The 26,627-nt window shown below is 37.1% G+C and overlaps 1 protein-coding gene across 1 annotated transcript in view; it reads left to right on the top strand.

Annotated features, from left to right (window-relative positions):
- LOC121414243 (CUB and sushi domain-containing protein 1-like) overlaps positions 1-26,627 on the top strand; it is a 48,909-nt gene that overhangs the window by 892 nt on the left and 21,390 nt on the right. Inside the window, exons 2-20 of the mRNA XM_041607356.1 lie at positions 1,490-1,840; positions 2,107-2,205; positions 3,405-3,755; positions 4,022-4,123; positions 7,147-7,497; positions 7,729-7,818; positions 8,071-8,421; positions 9,737-9,832; positions 10,729-10,779; positions 11,459-11,812; positions 13,014-13,052; positions 15,168-15,269; positions 16,760-16,810; positions 17,503-17,856; positions 19,073-19,111; positions 21,234-21,326; positions 22,224-22,274; positions 22,971-23,324; positions 26,152-26,190. Coding sequence (XP_041463290.1) covers positions 1,490-1,840; positions 2,107-2,205; positions 3,405-3,755; positions 4,022-4,123; positions 7,147-7,497; positions 7,729-7,818; positions 8,071-8,421; positions 9,737-9,832; positions 10,729-10,779; positions 11,459-11,812; positions 13,014-13,052; positions 15,168-15,269; positions 16,760-16,810; positions 17,503-17,856; positions 19,073-19,111; positions 21,234-21,326; positions 22,224-22,274; positions 22,971-23,324; positions 26,152-26,190 — 3,318 coding nt within the window. The remainder of the gene's footprint in view (positions 1-1,489; positions 1,841-2,106; positions 2,206-3,404; positions 3,756-4,021; positions 4,124-7,146; positions 7,498-7,728; positions 7,819-8,070; positions 8,422-9,736; positions 9,833-10,728; positions 10,780-11,458; positions 11,813-13,013; positions 13,053-15,167; positions 15,270-16,759; positions 16,811-17,502; positions 17,857-19,072; positions 19,112-21,233; positions 21,327-22,223; positions 22,275-22,970; positions 23,325-26,151; positions 26,191-26,627) is intronic.

Genomic DNA, 26,627 nt, shown 5'->3' with positions numbered 1-26,627 from the left:
GTAATTCAGTGTATTTTTTTGCTTTTTTAATCTCAATATTGCTTTATGAGGTGTGCATTAACGAAAATATGTGCTTCTCTTGTTTTACATTTTGAAGCCCATCTCGCCGTTTAAGTAATGCAAAAATGACTATGTTAGAACGAAGACAAGTTATGCTCCCAAATTTTCATTTGTAATGAGCAAATTATGATTTTGAGATTTTTTGCTGGCTTTTACTGCTATCTATTTGGAAAATAAAGTTCAATACTTAAATGTTTATTCTTGCTTCTTTCATATGAGACCTTATGCGTGAATATGACTAACGTGTGGTCGAGAAGATAACTTGCCTAATTTCTACCCATTCGACGGATCGTAGAAGATTTCGCTTTAACCAACAAAGCAGTAGACAATGGGCTAACGGTGAATGCTGCACGGGCCAGGGAATTGAAGACCCGTATTGTTGCCAATTTGCTATTTTATTATTTTTCATTATTGCTATTAGTTTTGAGTCACCTGTGCCTGGAATTATTTATTACTAATTCATTTGGAATGAGTTATGTCACTTGGTTAATTATGTTGATGCGAGTTGTCTTGATCTGGACCATGACGGAAATTTAATGTTACATGTACAATGGTGATATTCTTAAAATTTATATCTCAACTTATCTCAGTCGTTCCAATCGTCGATACTTTTCTCAGGGACGGCAGAACATGTTTGAAGGGGGTGATGCGAAGCAGAAAAGGGGTGCATAAGAGAAAGTAATGTTTTTTTGCTCAGAAGGTTGTTTTTATAAAGTGGATACCCTCCCCCTCCCATTCGTCGAACATTCAAGTTAGAATGAATCCAAACTTATAATTTAAAGCAACCGCAAGATCACACGCACCGCGCATTCACCGTTAGCAAATTGTTGGGAAAACGAAATAGTTGTTGATCAAGGATCCGTCATAAAGGCAGATATGAAGCATGTTTTCATTCAATATTTTCGAGACCATACGTAATTCATAATTTTAGTATGCCTCATATGAAACTCTGCTTTCCGAATCGATAGCAGTGAAATCCAGTAAACCTCACTCGAATGTGTATTTGTCAAGAAAAATGTAATCCTTTTAAACGCGGATGGTATACCATGGACCTAATTTGCAATAGGTCCATGTGTATACTCACCATTGAAGTATGATTCTAAAGGAGTTGAATGAATTCATTAATATGAAACTTAGAACAAGCTCGTAAAAGTATTGCTATTTTGCCATAGAAATAGAAAGAAATGTTTGGAAACTTGAAAATATATTGAAAAATACAGAAAAAATACCAAAGAGCGTTGGGAAAAATATGCATAAATACTTTTAAGTCAGATATATGACCCTAATACTGCCACATTCAGACCTGGGCGTTAGATCTTTGTTATCGAGCAATTTGCCTATATCCCGTTTTCTTATTTGGTAAAAATGAAAATCCTTTAAATTCCCTTCTTTTAATATTGATCTCATATTAAACTACCTTTGACTCAAGGAGGTACTTTCACTCTTCAAGACGGAGACCATATGCACATCTCTTCGCCAAACTATCCTGCCTCCTATCCATCTCGCACCGACGTAGAATGGGTCGTCAGCATACCTGAGAACTGCTCTTTGATTCTTAACGTCACCAACTTTTCCACCGAGAGCAATTATGACACGCTTAAAATAGGCTGTGCATCGGAAGCGGACAACCCGGGTACTACCCTTGCAACATTCTCAGGTTTCCTGGAGCCATTTATTCGAACTTATGCACCATGTAGATTCATGAAGATCCGCTTCAGTAGTGATAGTTCTGTGCAGTACAGTGGATTCGAGGCAGAACTAAGAGCTTCTTGTCTGACAGGTACTGGTTCTGATGTTAAATTATTTGAGTAAACATATTCAAACATATATTCAGACACATATTGAATACAACGATGCAAATTTCACTGATTTTTTTGTGTCTTACAATATCTTTTACAGACTCTTGATAAGTTATTTGATTTCACAGTTTTTAAGTAATGAAATAAAGATAGATTACGAAAGACAGATATGTTTGTTTGGTTACTTCATTGATTTAAAAGACAAAGTTTTATTCAATATTTATTATCCTCGTGCATTTTGATATAGACGAAGCTGTTACTCGAATCCACGAAATTCCAACATCAACAACATCGGCAACCAACACCTCAGCAATTTCAAACACAGAACATCCAGTCAACAGTCAAGGTATTTTTTATTGAGTTTCCTAGATATCTTTCACTTCATTTCATACTTTTTATTCAGTGCACACTGCTCCAAGGCTTTAAAATGTCTTTGTTGTATAATTTTTGGTTGTATTCTGATAAAAATATCAATATTAGATGGACACTGCTGTTTCATCCATTTACTTTTATTAATTAAAAGAGAAATGAGATTAAATTCTTAAGCAAAAATCTTACGAAAACAAAAGCAAAAGCATTAATATGAATAATCAGAGGCCTATGGAATATTTCACTAAGCGTTTCACAAGACGGAAAGGTAACATGCTAAACATCCACCATGTCCACGGTGATATCAAACAACGAGCATCCACTCAACAGTCAGGGTATTTATCATCCATGTTCTGTTCCCTCGATATCTTTTTCCTCATTTCATACTTTTTATGTAGTGCACACTGCACCATATCCTAATATGCAAACTGCATAATGATCTTACCCCATTTTATTTTGCTTTTTGTGTTAGGTCTATGCCTTATAGCTATTTCTTTAGAACGAAGTTATTTGCCAATAGCTCTTAAAGGACAAGTCCACCAGAACAAAAACTTGATTTGAATAAAAAGAGAAAAATTCAACAAGCATAACACTGAAAATTTCATCAAAATCGGATGTAAAATAAGAAAGTTATGGCATTTTAAAGTTTCGCTTCTTTTCACAAAACAGTTATATGCACATCTCGGTCGGTATGCAAATGAGGAACTGATGACATCACTCACTCACTATATCTTTTGTATTTTATTATATGAAATATGAAATATTTTATTTTCTCGTCATTGTCATGTGAAATGAAGTTTCATTCCTCACTGAACACGTGGAATTCCATTATTTTAACATTTTGTGCTTCGTGCAAGGAGGTCCTAGTCGTCAAATTCGTAAAAATTGAAATATTGTATAATTCAAACAATAAAAAAAAACAAAAGAAATAGTGAGTGGGTGACATCATTGACTCTCTCATTTGGATGTAACTGGCTCTTTCATATAACAATTTTGTTAAAAATAAGCGAAGCTTTGAAATGTCATAACTTTCTTATTTTACATCCGATTTTGATAAAATTTTCAGCATTGTGCTTGTCTGATCTTTCTCTATTGATTTAAATCAACACTTCTCTGAGGTGGACTCGACCTTTAAAGAAAAATCTTTCAATACCTCAATCGCTTTTGATCGCACAGGAGGTAACTTTACTCTTGGAGATGGAGACCATATGCACATCTCTTCGCCAAACTATCCTGCCTTCTATCCATCTCGCTCTGAAGTAGAATGGATCGTCAGCATACCTGAGAACTGCTCTTTGATTCTTAACGTCACCAGCTTCTTCATCGAAAGCAATTTTGACAAGCTTAGAATAGGCTGTGCTTCCGAAGCAGACCGCCCGGCTACTACCCTTGCAACATTTTCAGGTTCCCTGCAGCCATTCATTCGAACTTATGCACCATGTAGATTCATGAAGATCCGATTCAGTAGTGATAGTTCTGTGCAGTACAGTGGATTTGAGGCAGAATTAAGAGCTTCTTGTGGGACAGGTACTGGTTCTGATGTTGTATTATTTTGAATTACTAGTATATTATAAATATATTCGAACACATATTGAATACAACGATGCGTATCTCACTGATTTTTTTTCTTAAATTATGTTTAGCAGAAAATCTAGATAAGTTATTTAATTTCACAGTTCTTAAGTAACGTGAATATATATTTTACGAAAGAAAAATTTATTTATTTGGTCACTTCATTAATTAAAAAAAAGTTTTATTTAATATTTATTGTATTTTCATGCATTTTGATATAGAAGAAGCTGTTACTCAAATCCACGAAGTTCCAACAACATCAACGATATCGGCAACCACCACCACATCAATTTCAAACACAGAACATCCAGTCAACAGTCAAGGTATTTTTCATTTGGTTTCCTAGATATCTTTCACTTTATTTCATACTTTTTTTCAGTGAACACTGCACCAAGTCTTTACACTTTCTTTGTGATATCATTTTTGTTGCATTTTAATGGAAAAAAAATCAATATTAGATGGATACTACTTTTTCACCCTTTTATTTGATTACTTCATAGAGATTAAATTGTTAAAGTAGAAATATATTGAAAATCGTAAAACTGGAGAATCATATATCACAATAAAGGAGAAAATAAGGAGAACACGATGGTGTACATCATTTATCATGGAGACGGATGAAACTCAGTTAATTGATAGTTTAAAGTTCTCTCTCTGAATGCTTCAAACACGCAGAATTACGTCCGCGAAATTGGGGATTTTTTATGACGTCACTGTCTGTACGAGAGGCGTGATTGGCTCTCCCACGTGAAGCTCCACTTGCATGCAAAACCTGTTGCAAGGGTACATTTTCTCCACATTGTCACTGAATACTTCGATCCCGAAATGATCGAAAGAAAACCCAGAATTTTATCTAGATTTGGATTTTCAAATTGATGATTTTGAGATGAAGAGAATGATGATGAAGTGAAACAACACAGTGACGTAGTTGGAGGTAAATTGGGGGAATTACGCCGATGATGATGATGATGAAAATTCAACTTGCAACACAATCACAAGTAAAGTCATGTACATACCGATTCGCTACCAATTCATGCTGCTGGAAGTGCTAGCTACACCGCGCGGGCCAAATTGAATTCATGCTGAACATGAATAACCACATCCAGACAGTCTATCATAAGAAGGAAAATGATATAACTGTACTTACAAACAAGTGAATAATCCGAACCTGAAGGCAAATCAACTCAACGAATAGTACCAGACGATATGGCATATGCACTGACGATAAACTTCATCCGGCTGGATAGATTGTCACTCGTTCTGTTAGATGTAACTTTTATCTCATTAATTTGACAAAATTACGAAACTCGGGGAATTATTATTCTATATAAAAATATAGTAACATCTCATCATTTTTTGAATTACGATAAAACCTGTTTTGAAGGAAAACGTTGAGGTAAATTAGATGTAAAAGATCATCCCATCATGCGTAGCATTATGTGATCGTAAACAAACCATCACAACAACACATGCCGTATTGTTTGCTCGCCTTGGCTGAGACTGAGAGAATAGATCTATGCACGTTTTGCACAGCTCTCAATCAGCAAGGAAGGAATACGTGCATGTTTGCGATGGTTTGTTTGCAATGACATACAAGCTACGCATGTTGGGGGGATTTAAAAGTAATTTTAGTTTATCTCAACGTTTTCCTTCAAAAGAGGTTTTATCGTAATACAACTGAAAAAATAATAAGAGATGTTACTATATTTTTATATATATAAATAATTCCCCGAGTTTCGTAATTTTGTCAAATTAATGAGTTACAAATTACATCTAACAGAACGAGTGACAATCTATCCCAGCCACATGAAGTTTATCGTCGGTGCATATCGTCTGCTGCTATTCGTTGAGTTGATTTGCTTTCAGGTTAATTCGGATTATTCACTTGTATGTAAGTACAGTTATATCATTATTTTCCTTCTTATGATAGACTCTCTGGATGTGGTTATTCATTTTCATGGATTTAATTTGGCCCGCGCGGTGTACGTATATAGCTAACACTTGTAGCAGCAGCTGCATGAGTTGGTAGCGAATCGGCATGTACATGACTTTACTTGTGATCGTCAGGCAAGTTGAATTTTCATCATAATCATCGGCATTGTTCCCCCATTATTTACCTCCAACTACCTCACTGTGTTGTTCACTTCATCATCATTCTCTTCATCTTTAACATCATCAATTTTAAAAATCCAAATCTAGATAAAATTCTGGGTTTTCTTTCATTTCGTGATAGAAGTATTCAGTGACAGTGTGGAGAAAACGTACCCACGCAACAGGTTTTGCATGCAAGTGGAGCTTCACGTGGGAGAGCCAATCACGCCTCTCGTACAGACAGTGACGTCATCAAATTCCAGTCAATTCAAAGACCGATGCGAGGCATATTTCGGAGGGGCATTTTAGCGTTTTTTAATCGGCGATTTTCACCTTTTTGTATTATTTTCGGTATTTTTGAATGACCCACTGATGATCCCCACATCATTACCTTTCCATTGATATATAATAAGACCACATTCATAATCAATATATTTCTCCTTTAAGCAAAATTCTTACGAAAACAAAAACGGTAGCATTCATATGAAAAAAGTAGAGGCCTATGGAATATTACATAAGGCATATCACAAGACAGAAACATGGGAAAGGTTACGGGCTAATTTTCCGGTTACACTTCGTAATTCCGAAGGTTCTTTATTCCGAAACACGTAAATTGCCTATACCTCGATGTTCTTTAATCCGAAAACGAAAAAGGGTTCGTTAATCCGAACATTTGGGGCGTCATTCCGAAAACGAAATAAGGTTCGTTGTTCCGAAGGTTCGATAATCCGAAAACTATATAAGGTTCGTTGTTCCGAAAGTTCGTTAATCCGAAAACGAAATAAGGTTCGTAATTCCGAAGGTTAGTAAGTCCGAAACGAAATAAGGTTCGTTAATCCGAAGGTTCGTATTTCCGAAAATTAAATTAATTCACTTTGGTAACAAGAACGGTGTTGTCCTTGCAAGATAACAGGATATTATGCAACGATGAAATAACGAACGATGATACATGTGTGCGTTGTGGCCAACGCATGTATTGATTTAAGAATAGGATCAAGCATACGGTTAATTTCGATTTTATCTGAGCAATTGCTGCCCAAGCAAATGGTTTAAAGATGCAGGGGATTAAGTGTGTTGGTCGGTTGCAAGAGACTGCAAATGAAAAGTGCGCTTTGTCTTTTAGTAAATATGCCTTATAGTTATTACTAGAACGAGGTTATTTGCCAATAGCCGTTTTTTCTGGTTAGGTGAAAGTGAAATCTCTTACAATTTCCACATGTAATAGTTGATCACTTCAATAATTCAATCATCACAGGAGGTAATTTCACTCTTCAAGACGGAGACCATATGCACATCTCTTCGCCAAACTACCCTGCCTCCTATCCATCTCGCGCTGAAGTAGAATGGATCGTCAGCATACCTGAGAACTGCTCTTTGATTCTTAACGTCACCAACTTTTCCACCGAGAGCAGTTACGACAAGCTTAAAATAGGCTGTGCTTACGAAGCGGACAGCCCGGCTACTACACTTGCAACATTTTCAGGTTCTTTACAGCCATTCATCCGAACTTACGCACCATGTAGATTCATGAAGATGCGATTCAGTAGTGATTGGTCTGTACAGTACCGTGGTTTTGAGGCGGAGTTAAGTGCTTCTTGTGAAACAGGTACCGGTTCTGATGTTGTATTGTTGTAATGTATAGTGAACAAACACAAATCGAATACAAAGATGCAAATATCACTGATTTATTTGTCTAAAACGGAACTTTGATAAGTTATTTAATTTCATCTCCTTTTTAGTAACGTGAAATGTGAAGAGAGACTTGTTTATTGATCACTTCCTTTATTTATAAAGTTTTAATGAATATTTATTGTATATTTATGCATTTTAAAAATAGCAGAAGTCGTGACGCAATTCTCCGAAACACCAACAACATCAACAACCACCACAGCAATTTCAAGCATTGAGCATCTACTCAACAGTCAGGGTAATTATCATTTATTATGGTTACCTCTATACCTTTTTCCTCATTTCATAATTTTTATGTATAGTACACACTGCACCAAATCCTAATATACAAATTAAATAATGATCTTACCCCATTTTGTTTTGCTTTTTGTAAATAGGTCTATGCCTTATACAGTAGTTATTTATTTATAAGAAGTTGTATTTCATGGTAAGGTTGAGGTATTTTTTTTTAGCTGATTACTTCAATAATTCAGTCGTTTTAATCTCACAGGAGGTAATTTCACTCTTGAAGATGGAGACCATATGCACATCTCTTCGCCGAACTACCCTGCTTCCTATCCATCTGGTACTGAAGTAGAATGGATTGCCAGAATACCTGAGAACTGCTCTTTGATTCTTAACGTCACCAATTTTTCCACCGAGGGCAATTATGACAAGCTTGAAATAGGCTGTGCTTCCGAAGCAGACCTCCCGGCTACTACACTTGCAACATTTTCAGGTTCCCTACAGCCATTCATCCGAACTTATGCACCATGTAGATTCATGAAGATCCGATTCAGTAGTGATAGGACTGTGCAGTACCGTGGATTTGAGGCAGTGTTAAGTGCTTCCTGTGGGACAGGTACCGGTTCTGATTTTGTACCTTTGTGATCTACAGTAAACAATACAAATTAATTACAAATATCACTGATTTATTTGTCTCAAAAAGACCTTTGACAGGTGCGGATCCAGCTTTCGCCAATAGGGGGGGGGGGGGGGCCGAAAAATATTTTCATCAAATTTTTTTCTTGATTGGCCGCTATAATCTGATTTTTTGGTGGGTTTTTCAGGGGGTAGTCCTAACTAGAGACTGAAATTTTAAGTATATGTTAGTTTTTTATTGTTATAAACAAGATAAGGTATCTCATGTGGTCGTAATATATAATGCGAGCGCGAAGCGCGAGCTAAAATTCTTTGATATTTTATGTCCTTAGAACTGAAGATTCTGAGCAGTTTTTATAATCATGACAAAGATAAGTACAATGCGAGCACGAAGCGCTAGCCGAAATTTTATTATAGTAACGTGAAAAGGGACTCAATTAGGACTGTTTTTAGTGATTAATGAAGAGGATACAAGTATCACCAATTAAATAATGAGAGTGCGAAGCGCGAGCTCAAAATTTTTGATATTCCGACCTGAAAACTAAACAGTCTAAGCGCGTTTTCATTTAAATAAAGAACAAGCTGTGTGTCTCAAACCATTAAATGCGAGCGCGAAGCACGAGCTTATTTTTTTTGTATACTGACATGATAAAGAGCATTTTGACAAATTTGGGAAAGAATTTCTAAAGAGAATAGGTATCTCACAAGTCAAACAATGCGAGCGCGCAGCGCGAGCTGAAAATTTTGATATCACAATTTGTGTAAATCAAACAAAATAATGAAAGCTTGATGTGCGAGCTAAAATATTGTGTGCAAATTGATTTCAGAACTGGATATATGAAGTGTCATTTAATCCTCTTGCATGGAATTCATTACACAGGCAATGCGAGCGCGAAGTGCGAGCGAAAATTCTTATATAAAGTCTATTTTCCAATATTCTTTCCCCTCACCTTTCTCTAATTGTTACCTTTCAGTGTCGGACCGGCCGTTACGAGGCTGTAAATTACACATCATGGGTATAATGCCTCTTTCTTACTTTTCTTTCTGAAGTTTTTCGTAGTTTCTATCAACATAAAGTACACTTTTTCTGCAGGTTGTCAAAAAATAGGGGGGGCCGGGGCCGGCTCGGCCCCCTCCTGGATCCGCGCCTGTTTGATAAATTATTCATTTTCATCTCTTTTTTTATTAACGTGAAACAATTAAAGGTTGTGAAGAGAGACTTGTTTATTGATCACTTCCTTTATTTATAAGACAAGTTTGAACAAACAATTATATGTTTGTGCATTTTGATAAAGCAGAAGCCGTGACGCAAATCCACGAAGAACCAACAACAACAACAACAACAACAACAGCAACGACGGCAACCAGCACCACATCAGTTCTCAGACAGGGTATTTAAATATTGGGTTTCCCTCCCTCTTTCACTTCATGTCATACTTCTTATGCAATGTACACTGCAACAAATGTATTTTGTTATGCTTAATGAAAACAAAATATTTGGTGGATACTGCAATTTGTTCACCTTATTTAACCGCTTGAGAGATTACATTGTTAAACCTTTTTTTAAGAAAACAAAATCAGTAGCATTGATAAGTAAAACTCCGTTGACGATGTCTAAAATTGGAGCCAAAAGTATTTGACCCGCAGCAAGTATACAGGGACTTTCTACATCCATATGGTGACGCTTATTGAGAAACACCAGATATCTCCTGACATAATTAAGTCTGGAATAGTCGGGTATATGTATGTACACAAGACGGACAACATTTCCTGAGCAACATTTTATCACGGTGAGGGGTGTGTGTGGGGGGGGGGGGTGCTGTGTTCTTATCAAGACAGAGACCATGCCCCGAGAAAATCAACCCAGAAGAAACTCGAAAATGAAAACTATCCTCTCAATATACTTTGATATTTTTAAACCCGTAAATGACTACAAGTAGAGAACTCAAATTGCAAAAATGTTGACATTTTCCAATGAGAACGAAGATGTAGTGAATAGTGGACTTATCAAATCTTCACATCATGCACTCTAATAATAAATCAGTCAAAAATGACCAGTTAATACGGGCAGCTGAGTGCAACTGTTAATCTAGTCACAATTGACTATTTTCTAGTCGTATTTTAATAGAAAAGAGAAATGTGACAATCAAGGATTGCCATATCAGTTGCACCCAGCTGACTACTGGTCTAGTCAATTTGTCTGATTTGTTTTAAGAGTGTGTGATATCTACGTAATATCCTCCCTTCAGTTCGATTGTGTATTTTCTCTTTCAATGTTTACTGACAGATGTGACTACTCCAGTTCCGTGGGCTGTAAGTGGGAATGTGTACTCTACAGGTATGATCATTTTATTGATTTTATTGATCGGAAACCAAATCTATAAAATCAGATTGTCTGCATTAATAAATAATATAGGATTTGTATAGCGCATGTATCTACCTTGCTAGGTGCTCAAGGCGCCCCTATATTACCCCGGCTAAGCTAGTCTACCGATTCTGGTGCGCACAGCTTTTTGAGGAATTACTTCCTGCCGGTACCCATTTACTTCACCTGGGTCGAGTGCAGCACTGTGTGGATAAATTTCTTGGTAAAGAAAAACACGCCATGGCTAGGATTCGAATCCACGACCCTCTGTTTAAAAGGCGAGAGTCAGAACCACTAGACCACGACGCACCCGGCATTGAACATAGTAATAATGATGATGGTAATAATAATAATGATAACATTAATAATGATTGAAGTAGTAATGAAATCATAAATGATTTCATAAGGGTAGGGTTATACCATGGGGCTGGTAACATTATGGTATAACCGTGTGTAAGAGACTAAGTGAGAAGTGAAAAAAGTACACAATGATCTTATCCCATTTTAAAATAGTTTTTTTGTATAGGCCTATGACTTTAGAAATAGGTTATTTTCCAATAGCAGTTTTCTGATATTTTCTGATAAATCTAAGGTAAACTCTTTCACATTTAGTTCATGACTTTAATAATTCAATCGTGTGTTAATCTCACAGGAGGCAATTTCACTCTTGAAGATGGGGACCATCTGCACATATCTACGCCTAACTACCCTGGAGAATACCCACCAAGAGCCAGAATAGAATGGAGTTTAAACATGGCCGAAAACTGCTCCCTGGTTATCAGTTTTATCAGCTTTTACACCGAGGACACTTTTGACAATCTTTACATAGCCTGCAGATCCGAAGCTGACAGCACTGAAACGATACTTGACAGCTTTACGGGTTTTCTGGAGCCTTTCATCCAAACCTATGAACCGTCGAGATTTATGCACATCCACTTTATAAGTGATTCTTTATTTGCGTATCAGGGTTTCGCAGCAGAATTAAGAGCTTCCTGTGGTGAGCCAGGTACTAATTCTGATTTATTTATTTTATTTCATTATCATTATTATTATTATTTTTTTTTTTTTTTGGGGGGGGATTGGGGTCACAACGATTTAAGTATGACTAAGAGTCGTATTTAAATGGTGACGCATATATGATATGAAACGAGCATTGATTACGCAGTTGTGCGCCTCCTCTTGGCATGATCTGACCAATGCCGAAATGCCTTTTACAACGCACGTAACTAGGCATTTAAAAGTTTTACTTCAATCTTTGTCGTGAATGTGAAACACCCTCGTCATAACACAGCAAAAACTGTGGTGTCAACCGTTGTACATAGAGGACCACACCAGTTATTTTACACCAGTGTTAAATTGACAGTGTTAGTTTAACACCTATAGGTATTACTACACCACATTTGGTTCTTACACTCTTTGGTGTTATGTTCAATATCTGGGGTGTAATTTAAACACCTCAGGGTGTGGTCCTCTATTAAACACCAACTGGTGTCGGTTTCAACACCAGAGTTTTTACAGTGTACAATGAAACTTTCAGACCGTACCCTTGGGCAATGTTTTTATATCAGCGTCATTGAATGGAATTAAACAATTAAATCATAGATTGCAAAAAATGTTTTTTTTTCTTCTACAGAAGTACCAAGAAGGAAAAAGTTATGTTGGGTGTTTCTTCAAAAGGAGCCAATAGTTTACATTTATTTGATGTATTCGTGGTTGGTTCTCAAATAGTCGTCTACCACACGGGCTAAACCTACTGTTCTAACACGTTTGTGTAATTGTTAACAGATTAAATCCAATATTGTGCAAGCTATAGTTGAATCGCAAATAAGCGCTTAATAATTGAAAAAAGTATATATACTATATACTAGGTAACTCATTAACGTCTCCTGGGTCGAGTGCAACCACTGTAGATACATTTCTTAAGATCTTGAGTAGATTTCGAATGGCAATGTTACGTTCCTATTAAGAGGTTATAGTCCAAACCACTACATCATGATTCCAGCGACAACAAATTATAAAAGACTATGTGAGAAAGAGTTGTCATAAAATAATTATCTGTAAATGTATTCATTTTATCACTTTTGATTGCATAGAAAGGGGGAAAAATCCCTAGTTTGTTCACGAGTCACTCAAGAACATCTGTTATCAATATACAGTATGTGACCAACCTTTGAAGTTCTGAGTTGCTTTGCTCTGTTTTTTTACAGATGAAACAACTGCAAGGCACACTACGCAGGATTCTAGGGGTAAGTGCTAAAATGATGTTCACTATTGTGGAATTTCCTTCCTTTCCTTAAAAAAGTGTTCACCATGCTTAACAAAGATAAATCACGAATATAGCTTCATTTTTATTGTACTACTGTTTCTACGGTCATTGTACTTGACTGATGTTTCCAAGATGAGTTTTAATTGCGTTCATCACATTTTAACCCTATCAAGGCCGGGGGGCCTCCGAGGCCCCCATTTAACGAGTCGCGCGATATTTTGGGCGTGCAAAATTTTTGACCGCGCAGCTCGGTGACTTTTTACTTTCAAGTCTTGCGCAACTTTTGAGACCAATTCTGCGTCACCCGGGTACGCGGTTCCGAAATTACGCAACGATATGTAAATGCATGTCAGACAAAAAATTGCTCAAAAACGTGATTTCGTGTACAAAGTCAATGTAAATTGTGTTTTCAACCAAAAATCATAAATGTATAATTTTTCGTTTTGCTGGTCTAAATGTATGTTATGCTGTTGACGATCTTAGAAGAGTCCCCAACGAATTTCATTGAAAAAACAATGAAAAACGAAGGGTCCTAAAACAAATAAATACATAAGAAATTGAAAAAAACCCCAATATAATACATAATAAATTGATTTGATATCGCCATTTTTTCATGTACACTTGCTAAGAACACCACAAAGAGTTTCTATGCCAAAAACTAGAATATTTGGAGCTTTATTTATGGGGTTAGAGGAAAAAGTATGATTTCGGATACTAATTACCCATATATTAGCATAGTTACCTAATAACAATTCGCAAGTAAATAAATTACTATACAATTTTGTAGATTACATCCCAGACAACCTGCGTGCCAATTTTCGGCGCGATCGTCGCGCGATCGACGGCCGAGATCTCTCTATGAACTCTCAAAATACCCCGGCCTTTAGATAGGGTTAAACTGAAGTGAATAATTATGAGTAGTCTTATCCAGAACTGATAAAGGCTTCAATTTGTCACGCAAAGTCTAATCCTGGGCAAGTGAGTTTCGAACTAAAGATTGATTATGTGGATTCCAAGATATTATTTAGTTGTTCGTACAAACGCTTTGAATGCTGGATGAAGACATTTACAACGGAGATTCTCTTTCTGGATATCCGGTGGGTGTTTCTTGAAAGTTGTCAGCACTAGTCAGTGCTGACAATGTCAGTGAAATCCTTGGTTTTTATTAGCTGAAAGACACTGTCCTCTGACTGTTACTATGGTAACTGTCGGAGAAAGACAAGTTGTCAGTGCTGACAACTTTCATAAAACGGTTCCCTGATCACTTCAGTGGTAAAAGTGTACTTAAGGCTGTGTGTAATCCTTGGTACAAATGGCGCCTTGTTGATGCTCGCATTAGATCACACATATATTTTTTCCAGACGCTTTATATACAGATCCATATCATTATGCTTATTGAGAAATACCTTCTTGTCCACGCCATTTGACCAATATCATGAATAGGAGAATGTTGTGTTCAAATGATGTGGCTGGGGTTTCAGATTGACGGGAAAATGCTATGGCATTCGGAATCTGGATCATTACATGGGAAGAATTAGTTTATACATATAGACGACGATGATGATGAACCACAGCATGTATATTGCGCCACATTTCGTAGGCGCAGGCTCATCTAAATAACATGATTAAAGCTAACTACTACACATCTGCTGAAATAAGTGAGTTATCAGGGACGACTTGAAAAGTTCAATGTAGCCAATTTCACGAAGTGAAGAAGGGAGGAAGTTCCATGGAATTTCCGTGGAAGAGCCGTGGTGTAGTGGTTCTGACTCTCGCCTTGTAAACAGAGGGTCGTGTGTTCGAATCCCACTACGGTCTAGCGTCCTTCGGCAAGGCGTCAATCTACACTTTGCCACTCTCGACCCAGGTGCTAAATGGGTACTCGGTATGATGCAAAAGGTATTGTATGTTTGATTACAAATATCACTGATTTATTTGTCTGAAACAGACCTTTGATAAGTTATTCAATTTCCATCTCTTTTTTATTAACGTGAAATGATTAAAGGTTGTGAAGAGAGACTTATTTATTGATCACTTCCTTTATTTATAAGACAAGTTTGAACAAACAATTATATGTTTGTGCATTTTGATAAAGCAGAAGCCGTGACGCAAATCCACGAAGAACCAACAACAACAACAACAACAACAACAACAACAGCAACGACGGCAACCAGCACCACATCAGTTCTCAGACAGGGTATTTAAATATTGGGTTTCCCTCCCTCTTTCACTTCATGTCATACTTCTTATGCAATGTACACTGCAACAAATGTATTTTGTTCCCGGGGGGGGGGGCACTTCCATTCACGAGTGGATACCATGCGCGACCATGGGGTCTCGAAAAGCACCCTAAACACGTAATTTCCATATTCTGAAAATGCACCCCTTAACAAGTATTGGCTTGTGAAGCCCTACCCTTAACAAGTATTGGAAACAAAACGATACTCTTGGCAATTATTCCCTGAAATGAACCCTTAAACAAGTACAGGAATGTTTTATTGTTACGGGTCCTTCGGACTTCGGCTTTACAGTAGTTTGGTTTAGTACGATCCCACCTTCAACACCTCGCGCAAATCGGACTCTAAACACGAAGTGTTGGGGCTAAAAGGACATCCTTTATAAAACATTTTAATTTTGTTTCCTCAACCCCGGAAATTCGACACTAAACACGTAATTTTCCTAGCGAAATAGATACCCTTTTTTCATTATTTTTGTGTTTTTGATACCCTTATCACGTTACGTACGTAACGTGCCTTATTGTGAAAAAGACATTCTTTTTACGTGTTTTTTTGGTCGCGCGTGGTATCCACTCGTCGATGTAAGTGGCCCCCCCCGGGATTTTGTTATACTTAATGAAAACAAAATATTTGGTGGATACTGTAATTTGTTCACCTTATTTAACCGCTTGAGAGATTACATTGTTAAACATTTTTTTTACGAAAACAAAATCAGTAGCATTGATATGTAAAACTCCGTTGACGATGTCTAAAATTGGAGCCATAAGTATTTGACCTGCACTTCCTGCAGCAAGTATACAGGGACTTTCTACATCCATATGGTGACGCTCATTGAGAAACACCAGATATCTCCTGACATGATTAAGTCTGGAATAGTCGGGTATATGTATGTACACAAGACCGACAACATTTCCTGAGCAACATTTTATCACGGTGAGGGGGGGGGGGGGGGGGGGTTGGGGGGTGGGGGGGGAGGGGGTGTTGTGTTCTTATCAAGACAGAGACCATGCCCCGAGAAAATCTACCCAGAAGAAACTCGAGAATGAAAACTATTCTCTCAATATACTTTGATATTTTTAAACCCGTAAATGACTACAAGTAGAGAACTCAAATTGCAAAAATGTTGACATTTTCCAATGAGAACAAAGATGTAGTGAATAGTGGACTTATCAAATCTTCACATCATGCACTCTAATAATAAATCAGTCAAAAATGACCAATTAATACGGGCAGCTGAGTGCAACTGTTAATCTAGTCATAATTGACTATTTTCTAGTCGTATTTTAATAGAAAAGAGAAATGTGACAATCAAGGATTGCCATATCAGTTGCACCCAGCTGAATACTGGTCTTGTCAATTTGACTGATTTGTTTTTAGAGTCTGTGATATCTACGTAATATCCTCCCTTCAGTTTTGATTGTGTATTTTCTCTTTCAATGTTTACTGACAGATGTGACTACTCCAGTTCCGTGGGCTGTAAGTGGGAATGTGTACTCTACAGGTATGATCATTTTATTGATTTTATTGATCGGAAACCAAATCTATAAAATCAGATTGTCTGCATTAATAAGTAATATAGGATTTGTATAGCGCATGTATCTACCTTGCTAGGTGCTCAAGGCGCCCCTATATTACCCCGGCTAAGCTAGTCTACCGATTCTGGTGCGCACAGCTTTTTGAGGAATTCCTTCCTGCCGTTACCCATTTACTTCACATGGGTCGAGTGCAGCACTGTGGATAAATTTCTTGGTGAAGAAAAACACGCCGTGGCTAGGATTTGAATCCACGTCCCTCTGTTTAAAAGGCGAGAATCAGAACCACTAGACCACGACGCACCCGGCATTGAACATAGTAATAATGATGATGGTAATAATAATAATGATAACATTAATAATGATTGAAGTAGTAATCATAACCAATAATAATAATCATAAATGATTTCATAGGGTAGGGTTATACCATGGGGCTGGTAACATTATGGTATAACCGTGTGTAAGAGACTAAGTGAGAAGTGAAAAAAGTACACAATGATCTTATCCCATTTTAAAATAGTTTTTTTTTGTATAGGCCTATGACTTTAGAAATAGGTTATTTTCCAATAGCAGTTTTCTGATATTTTCTGATAAATCTAAGGTAAACTCTTTCACATTTAGTTCATGACTTCAATAATTCAATCGTGTGTTAATCTCACAGGAGGCAATTTCACTCTTGAAGATGGGGACCATCTGCACATCTCTTCGCCGAACTACCCTGGAGAATACACACCAAGAGCCAGAGTAGAATGGAGTATAAACATGGCCGAAAACTGCTCCCTGGTTATCAGTTTTATCAGCTTTTACACCGAGGACACTTTTGACAATCTTTACATAGCCTGCAGATCCGAAGCTGACAGCACTGAAACGATACTTGACAGCTTTACGGGTTTTCTGGAGCCTTTCATCCAAACCTATGAACCGTCGAGATTTATGCACATCCACTTTATAAGTGATTCTTTATTTGAGTATCAGGGTTTCGCAGCAGAATTAAGAGCTTCCTGTGGTGAGCCAGGTACTAATTCTGAATTATTTATTTTATTTCATTATCATTATTATCATTATTATTATTATTTTTTTTTTGGGGGGGGGATTGGGGTCAAACCGATTTAAGTATGACTAAGAGTCGTATTTAAATGGTGACGCATATATGATATGAAACGAGCATTGATTACGCAGTTGTGCGCGTCCTCTTGGCATGATCTGACCAATGCCGAAATGCCTTTTACAACGCACGTAACTAGGCATATAAGTGCGATTCAAAGTTTTACTTCAATCTATGTCGTGTATGTGAAACACCCTCGTCATTACACAGCAAAAACTGTGGTGTCAACCGTTGTACATAGAGGACCACACCAGTTATTTTACACCAGTGTTAAATTGACAGTGTTAGTTTAACACCTATAGGTATTACTACACCACATTTGGTTCTTACACTCTTTGGTGTTATGTTCAATATCTGGGGTGTAATTTTAACACCTCAGGGTGTGGTCCTCTATTAAACACCAACTGGTGTCAGTTTCAACACCAGAGTTTTTACAGTGTACAATGAAACTTTCAGACCGTTCCCTTGGGCAATGTTTTTATATCAGCGTCATTGAATGGAAACAATTAAATCATAGATTGCAAAAAATGTTTTTTTTCTTCTACAGAAGTGCAAAGAAGGAAAAAGTTATGTTGGGTGTTTCTTCAAAAGGAGCCAATAGTTTACATTTATTTGATGTATTCGTGGTTGGTTCTCAAATAGTCATCTACCACACGGGCTAAACCTACTGTTCTAACACGTTTGTGTAATTGTTAACAGATTAAATCCAATATTGTGCAAGCTATAGTTGAATCGCCAATAAGCGCTTAATAATTGAAAAAAGTATATATACTATATACTAGGTAACTCATTAACGTCTCCTGGGTCGAGTGCAACCACTGTAGATACATTTCTTAAGATCTTGAGTAGATTTCGAATGGCAATGTTACGTTCCTATTAAGAGGTTATAGTCCAAACCGCTACATCATGATTCCAGCGACAACAAATTATAAAAGACTATGTGAGAAAGAGTTGTCATAAAATAATTATCTGTAAATGTATTCATTTTATCACTTTTGATTGCATAGAAAGGGGGAACGAATCCTAGTTTGTTCACGAGTCACTCAAGAACATCTGTTATCAATATACAGTATGCGACCAACCTTTGAAGTTCTGAGTTGCTTTGCTCTGTTTTTTTTTTTTACAGATGAAACAACTGCAAGGCACACTACGCAGGATTCTAGGGGTAAGTGCTAAAATGATGTTCACTATTGTGGAATTTCCTTCCTTTTCTTAAAAAAAGTGTTCACCATGCTTAACAAAGATAAATCACGAATATAGCTTCACTTTCATTGTACTACTGTTTCTACGGTCATTGTACTTGACTGATGTTTCCAAGATGAGTTTTAATTGCGTTCATCACATTTTAACCCTATCAAGGCCGGGGGGGGGCCTCCGAGGCCCCCATTTAACGAGTCGCGCGATATTTTGGGCGCGCAAAATTTTTGACCGCGCAGCTCGCTGACTTTTTACTTTCAAGTCTTGCGCAACTTTTGAGACCAATTCTGCGTCACCCGGGTACGCGGTTCCGAAATTACGCAACGATATGTAAGTGCATGTCAGACAAAAAATTGCTCAAAAACGTGATTTCGTGTACAAAGTCAATGTAAATTGTGTTTTCAACCAAAAATCATAAATGTATCATAATTTTTCGTTTTGCTGGTCTAAATGTATGTTATGCTGTTTATGATCTTAGAAGAGTCCCCAACGAATTTCATTGAAAAAACAATGAAAAACAAAGGGTCCTAAAACAAATAAATACATAAGAAATTGAAAAAAACCCCATATAATACATAATAAATTGATTTGATATCGCAATTTTTTTCATGTATACACTTGCTAAGAACACCACAGAGAGTTTCTATGCCAAAAATTAGAACATTTGGAGCTTTATTTACGGGTTAGAGGAAAAAGTATGATTTCGCATACTAATTACGCATATATTAGCATAGTTACTTAATAACTATTCGCAAGAAATAAATTACTATACAGTTTTGTAGATTACATCCCAGACAACCTGCGTGCCAATTTTCGGCGCGATCGCGCGGTCGACGGCCGAGATCTCTCTATGAACTCTCAAAATACCCCGGCCTTTAGATAGGGTTTAACTGAAGTGATTAATTATAAGTAGTCTTATCCAGAACTGATAAAGGCTTTAATTTGTCACGCAAAGTCTAAACCTGGGCAAGTGAATTTCGAACTAAAGATTGATTATGTGGATTCCAAGATATTATTTAGTTGTTCGTACAAACGCTCTGAATGCTGGCTGAAGACATTTTCAACGGAGATTCTCTTTCTGGATATGCGGTGGGTGTTTCATGAAAATTGTCAGCAGTAGTCAGTGCTGACAGTGTCAGTGAAATCCTTGGTTTTAGTTGGATGAAAGGCACTGGCTTCTGACTGTTACTATGGTAACTGTCGGAGGAGGACAAGTTGTCAGTGCTGGCAAGTTTCTTGAAACGGATCCCTGATCACTTTAGTGGTAAAAGTGTGCTTAGGGCTGTGCGTAATCATTGGCACAAATGGCGCCTTTTTGATGCTCGCATTAGATCACACAAATATTTTTTCCAGACGCTTTATATACAGATCCATATCATTATGCTTATTGGAAAATACCTTCTTGTCCACGCCATTAGACCAATAATATCATGACCAGGAGAATGTTGTGATCAAATGATGTGGATGAGGTTTCAGATTGACGGGAAAATGCTATGGCATTCGGAATCTGGATCATTACATGGGAAGAATTAGTTTAAACATGTAGACGACGATGATGATGAACCACAGCATGTATATTGCGCCACATTTTGTAGGCGCAGGCTCATCTAAATAACATGATTAAAGCTAACTACTACACATCTGCTGAAATAAGTGAGTTATCAGGGACGACTTGAAAAGTTCAATGTAGCCAATTTCACGAAGTGAAGAAGGGAGGAAGTTCCATGGAATTTCCGTGGAAGAACCGTGGTGTAGTGGTTCTGACTCTCGCCTTGTAATCAGAGGGTCGTGTGTTCGAATCCCACTACGGTCTAGCGTCCTTCGGCAAGGCGTCAATCCACACTTTGCCACTCTCGACCCAGGTGCTAAATGGGTACTCGGTATGATGCGAAAGATATTGTATGTTTGATTTCAAATATCACTGATTTATTTGTCTGAAACAGACCTTTCATAAGTTATTCAATTTCCATCTCTTTTTTATCAACGTGAAATGATTAAAAGTTGTGAAGAGAGACTTGTTTATTGATCACTTCCTTTATTTATAAGACAAGTTTGAACAAACAATTATATGTTTGTGCCTTTTGATAAAGCAGAAGCCGTGACGCAAATCCACGAAGAACCAACAACAACAACAACAACAACAGCAACGACGGCAACAAGCACCACATCAGTTCTCAGACAGGGTATTTAAATATTGGGTTTCCCTCCCTCTTTCACTTCATGTCATACTTCTTATGCAATGTACACTGCAATAAATGTATTTTGTTATACTTAATGGAAACAAAATATTTGGTGGATACTGCAATTTGTTCACCTTATTTAACCGCTTGAGAGATTACATTGTTAAACATTTTTTTTACGAAAACAAAATCAGTAGCATTGATATGTAAAACTCCGTTGACGATGTCTAAAATTGGAGCCATAAGTATTTGACCTGCACTTCCTGCAGCAAGTATACAGGGACTTTCTACATCCATATGGTGACGCTCATTGAGAAACACCAGATATCTCCTGACATGATTAAGTCTGGAATAGTCGGGTATATGTATGTACACAAGACCGACAACATTTCCTGAGCAACATTTTATCACGGTGAGGGGGGGAGGGGGTGTTGTGTTCTTATCAAGACAGAGACCATGCCCCGAGAAAATCTACCCAGAAGAAACTCGAGAATAAAAACTATTCTCTCAATATACTTTGATATTTTTAAACCCGTAAATGACTACAAGTAGAGAACTCAAATTGCAAAAATGTTGACATTTTACAATGAGAACGAAGATGTAGTGAATAGTGGACTTATCAAATCTTCACATCATGCACTCTAATAATAAATCAGTCAAAAATGACCAATTAATACGGGCAGCTGAGTGCAACTGTTAATCTAGACATAATTGACTATTTTCTAGTCGTATTTTAATAGAAAAGAGAAATGTGACAATCAAGGATTGCCATATCAGTTGCACCCAGCTGACTACTGGTCTAGTCAATTTGACTGATTTGTTTTAAGAATGTGTGATATCTACGTAATATCCTCCCTTCAGTTTTGATTGTGTATTTTCTCTTTCAATGTTTACTGACAGATGTGACTACTCCAGTTCCGTGGGCTGTAAGTGGGAATGTGTACTCTACAGGTATGATCATTTTATTGATTTTTATTGATCGGAAACCAAATCTATAAAATCAGATTGTCTGCATTAATAAATGATATAGGATTTGTATAGCGCATGTATCTACCTTGCTAGGTGCACAAGGCGCCCCTATATTACCCCGGCTAAGCTAGTCTACCGATTCTGGTGCGCACAGCTTTTTGAGGAATTACTTCCTGCCGGTACCCATTTACTTCACCTGGGTCGAGTGCAGCACTGTGTGGATAAATTTCTTGGTGAAGAAAAACACGCCGTGGCTATGATTCGAACCTACGACCCTCTGTTTAAAAGGCGATAGTCAGAACCACTAAACCACGACGCACCCGGCATTGAACATAGTAATAATGATAATGGTAATAATAATAATAATAATAATAACATCAATAATGATTGAAGTAGTAATTATAAGCAATAATAATAACCATAAATAGGGTAGGGTTATACCATGGGGCTGGTAACATTATGGTATAACCGTGTGAAAGAGACTGTAAGTGAGAAGTGAAAAAAGTACACAATGATCTTACCCCCATTTTAAAATAGTTTTTTTTTGTATAGGCCTATGACTTTAGAAATAGGTTATTTTCCAAGAGCAGTTTTCTAATATTTTCTGATAAATCTAAGGTAAACTCTTTCACATTTAGTTCATGACTTCAATAATTCAATCGTGTGTTAATCTCACAGGAGGCAATTTCACTCTTGATGATGGGGACCATCTGCACATATCTACGCCTAACTACCCTGGAGAATACCCACCAAGAGCCAGAATAGAATGGAGTATAAACATGGCCGAAAACTGCTCCCTGGTTATCAGTTTTATCAGCTTTTACACCGAGGACACTTTTGACAATCTTTACATAGCCTGCAGATCCGAAGCTGACAGCACCGAAACGATACTTGACAGCTTTACGGGTTTTCTGGAGCCTTTCATCCAAACCTATGAACCGTCGAGATTTATGCACATCCACTTTATAAGTGATTCTTTATTTGCGTATCAGGGTTTCGCAGCAGAATTAAGAGCTTCCTGTGGTGAGCCAGGTACTAATTCTGATTTATTAGGTGATCTGTCAATCGACAGATCAACTATTAATTTCGTACGAATTTTCTTTATTTCTTTATTTATTTTTATTTTTCCGCCCTTTTCTTGTTAGTACTAAATCTCAAAATCTACATTATCAATTATCTTCAAAATATCATCAGATATGGGGACTTATCATGTGATGTGTATAAAGCAAGTTCAAGGTCAAAAGGTCATCATGACGTCATCTAGACGCCATTTTGTAAAATCACATTATCAATCATATCTTCATTATCAATGATCGAAAATTAACAATATTTACATCACATTAACTTCAGGTCAAGGGTCAATCGCCCATGTCATCAAAGGTCATGTAAAGGTCACGACGTGCGCGTACGCGCGCGTCAAAATTTTAAAATGCCCAAAATCACTTTTTGACCAAAACAGAGTACGAATTAGGTCATTTTAAGCATTTCAAAAATTTGCGCGCGCTCACGCTTACGCGCGCGTTCCCGCGCGTAACGGCACTATAAAACATAGGATCGCCATTTTTTTCATATCAATGCACCGATAATATAATTCTGAACAATTTGATACCTTGATCAACCTTCTACGACAAGTAATAAAGGAATTAGCCTCCATCAAAGTTTACAGCACGCGCGCGCGCGCACTAACCATAGACAATATATGTGCAAAAACATGCCTATACAAACTTCATTATATCTCTTAAATATTCATATTCGAATAGAGTATGGATGGGAGATGTGATCTCTTGTCACATTTGACCCGAAATTTTATCATGACGTCATCAAAATGGCGTCAGAACTCAAAATTCCCATTTTGCTACTTATGACGTCATCATAATTATGCAAATTTGACTCTAACTCTGTTAATATCAGTCAATTTTCGTTCAGTTTTCAATATGTTGTAGCTGAGGACATACTCTTTCTAATTTGATGGCTTAATTCACTTTTAAAGGAATGGATCATCCTGAAATATGGCAAGTTATAGAGGCATGTCATTTTCGCTCATTTTGTGTGCAATCTCTATGGGAAATGACTTTTTATCAAAACTGGATTTTACATTCCTCTATTTCGCGAGCCATATCTCCATTTCTATTCGTTGGTTTTCTCTTAGCTTTGAGTATGTTGTAGCTGAGATTGTAAGCTATCGCAAATGTGGTTTTCGTTTTCCGATCAGATGCCAGGATCATGCCCGTATTTCACTTGCAAAATTGGATTTCAGATCCTCTCGTTTTGCTTATGTGTTAAGTCTATGGGAAGTGTGTAGCTCAAGGGGTAGGCATCAGACTTGCGTCCTTAGGGTCCACGGTTCGAACCAAAAAGTGGGCAAATTTTTTTTTTCCAATTTTGTTCTCACCATTTTGTAATCACCATTACAAGGTATACAAGTTCAAATATCGCACAATAAAGTAGATCAAAATCGTTTTTAATAAGCCTATAACATGTACAATGTGTATTGCCTACACCTACATGTATTTCACATATATGCTCATTTCCCTCTTTTTAAGAGTATTACACATGTTTTTTTCGTAATAAAAGTTTCGTTTTCAATATGAGCATAGTATTGATCTTTAATAAACATGGTGATTGTATTCGTGATCATGAAACTCAGAGACAGATCACCTAATTCGTCCTCATGACGAATTAAAGTTCTAGTTTATTTTATTTCATTATCATTATTATTATCATTATTTTTTTTTTTTTTTGGGGGGGGATTGGGGTCACAACGATTTAAGTATGACTAAGAGTCGTATTCAAATGGTGACGCATAAATGGTATGAAACGAGCATTAATTACGCAGTTGTGCGCGTCCTCTTGGCATGATCTGACCAATGCCGACTTGCCTTTTACAACGCACGTAACTAGGCATATAAGTGCGATTCAAAGTTTTACTTCAATTTATTCCGTGTACGTGAAACACCCCTCGTCATTACACAGCAAAAACTGTGGTGTCAACCGTTGTACATAGAGGATCACACCAGTTATTTTACACCAGTGTTTAACACTTATAGGTACTACTACACCACATTTGGTTCTTACACTCTTTGGTGTTATGTTCAATATCTGGGGTGTAATTATAACACCTCAGGGTGTGGTCCTCTATTAAACACCAACTGGTGTCAGTTTCAACACCAGAGTTTTTACAGTGTACAATGAAACTTTCAGACCGTACCCTTGGGCAATGTTTTTATATCAGCGTCATTGAATGGAAACAATTAAATCATAGATTGCAAAAAATGTTTTTTTTTCTTCTACAGAAGTGCCAAGAAGGAAAAAGTTATGTTGGGTGTTTCTTCAAAAGGAGCCAATAGTTTACATTTATTTGATGTATTCGTGGTTGGTTCTCAAATAGTCGTCTACCACACGGGCTAAACCTACTGTTCTAACACGTTTGTGTAATTGTTAACAGATTAAATCCAATATTGTGCAAGCTATAGTTGAATCGCCAATAAGCGCTTAATAATTGAAAAAAGTATATATACTATATACTAGGTAACTCATTAACGTCTCCTGGGTCGAGTGCAACCACTGTAGATACATTTCTTAAGATCTTGAGTAGATTTCGAATGGCAATGTTACGTTCCTATTAAGAGGTTATAGTCCAAACCACTACATCATGATTCCAGCGACAACAAATTATAAAAGACTATGTGAGAAAGAGTTGTCATAAAATAATTATCTGTAAATGTATTCATTTTATCACTTTTGATTGCATAGAAAGGGGGAACAAATCCTAGTTTGTTCACGAGTCACTCAAGAACATCTGTTATCAATATACAGTATGTGACCAACCTTTGAGTTGCTTTGCTCTGTTTTTTTACAGATGAAACAACTGCAAGGCACACTACGCAGGATTCTAGGGGTAAGTGCTAAAATGATGTTCACTATTGTGGAATTTCCTTCCTTTCCTTAAAAAAAGTGTTCACCATGCTTAACAAAGATAAATCACGAATATAGCTTCACTTTCATTGTACTACTGTTTCTACGGTCATTGTACTTGACTGATGTTTCCAAGATGAGTTTTAATTGCGTTCATCACATTTTAACCCTATCAAGGCCGGGGGCCTCCGAGGCCCCCATTTAACGAGTCGCGCGATATTTTGGGCGCGCAAAATTCCGAAATTACGCAACGATATGTAAGTGCATGTCAGACAAAAAATTGCTCAAAAACGTGATTTCGTGTACAAAGTCAATGTAAATTGTGTTTTCAACCAAAAATCATAAATGTATCATAATTTTTCGTTTTGCTGGTCTAAATGTATGTTATGCTGTTTATGATCTTAGAAGAGTCCCCAACGA

The sequence above is a fragment of the Lytechinus variegatus genome, chromosome 4, assembly GCF_018143015.1.
Source record: "Lytechinus variegatus isolate NC3 chromosome 4, Lvar_3.0, whole genome shotgun sequence".
Lineage (NCBI taxonomy): Eukaryota > Metazoa > Echinodermata > Echinoidea > Temnopleuroida > Toxopneustidae > Lytechinus > Lytechinus variegatus.
This window is presented reverse-complemented; position numbering and strand designations above follow the sequence as displayed.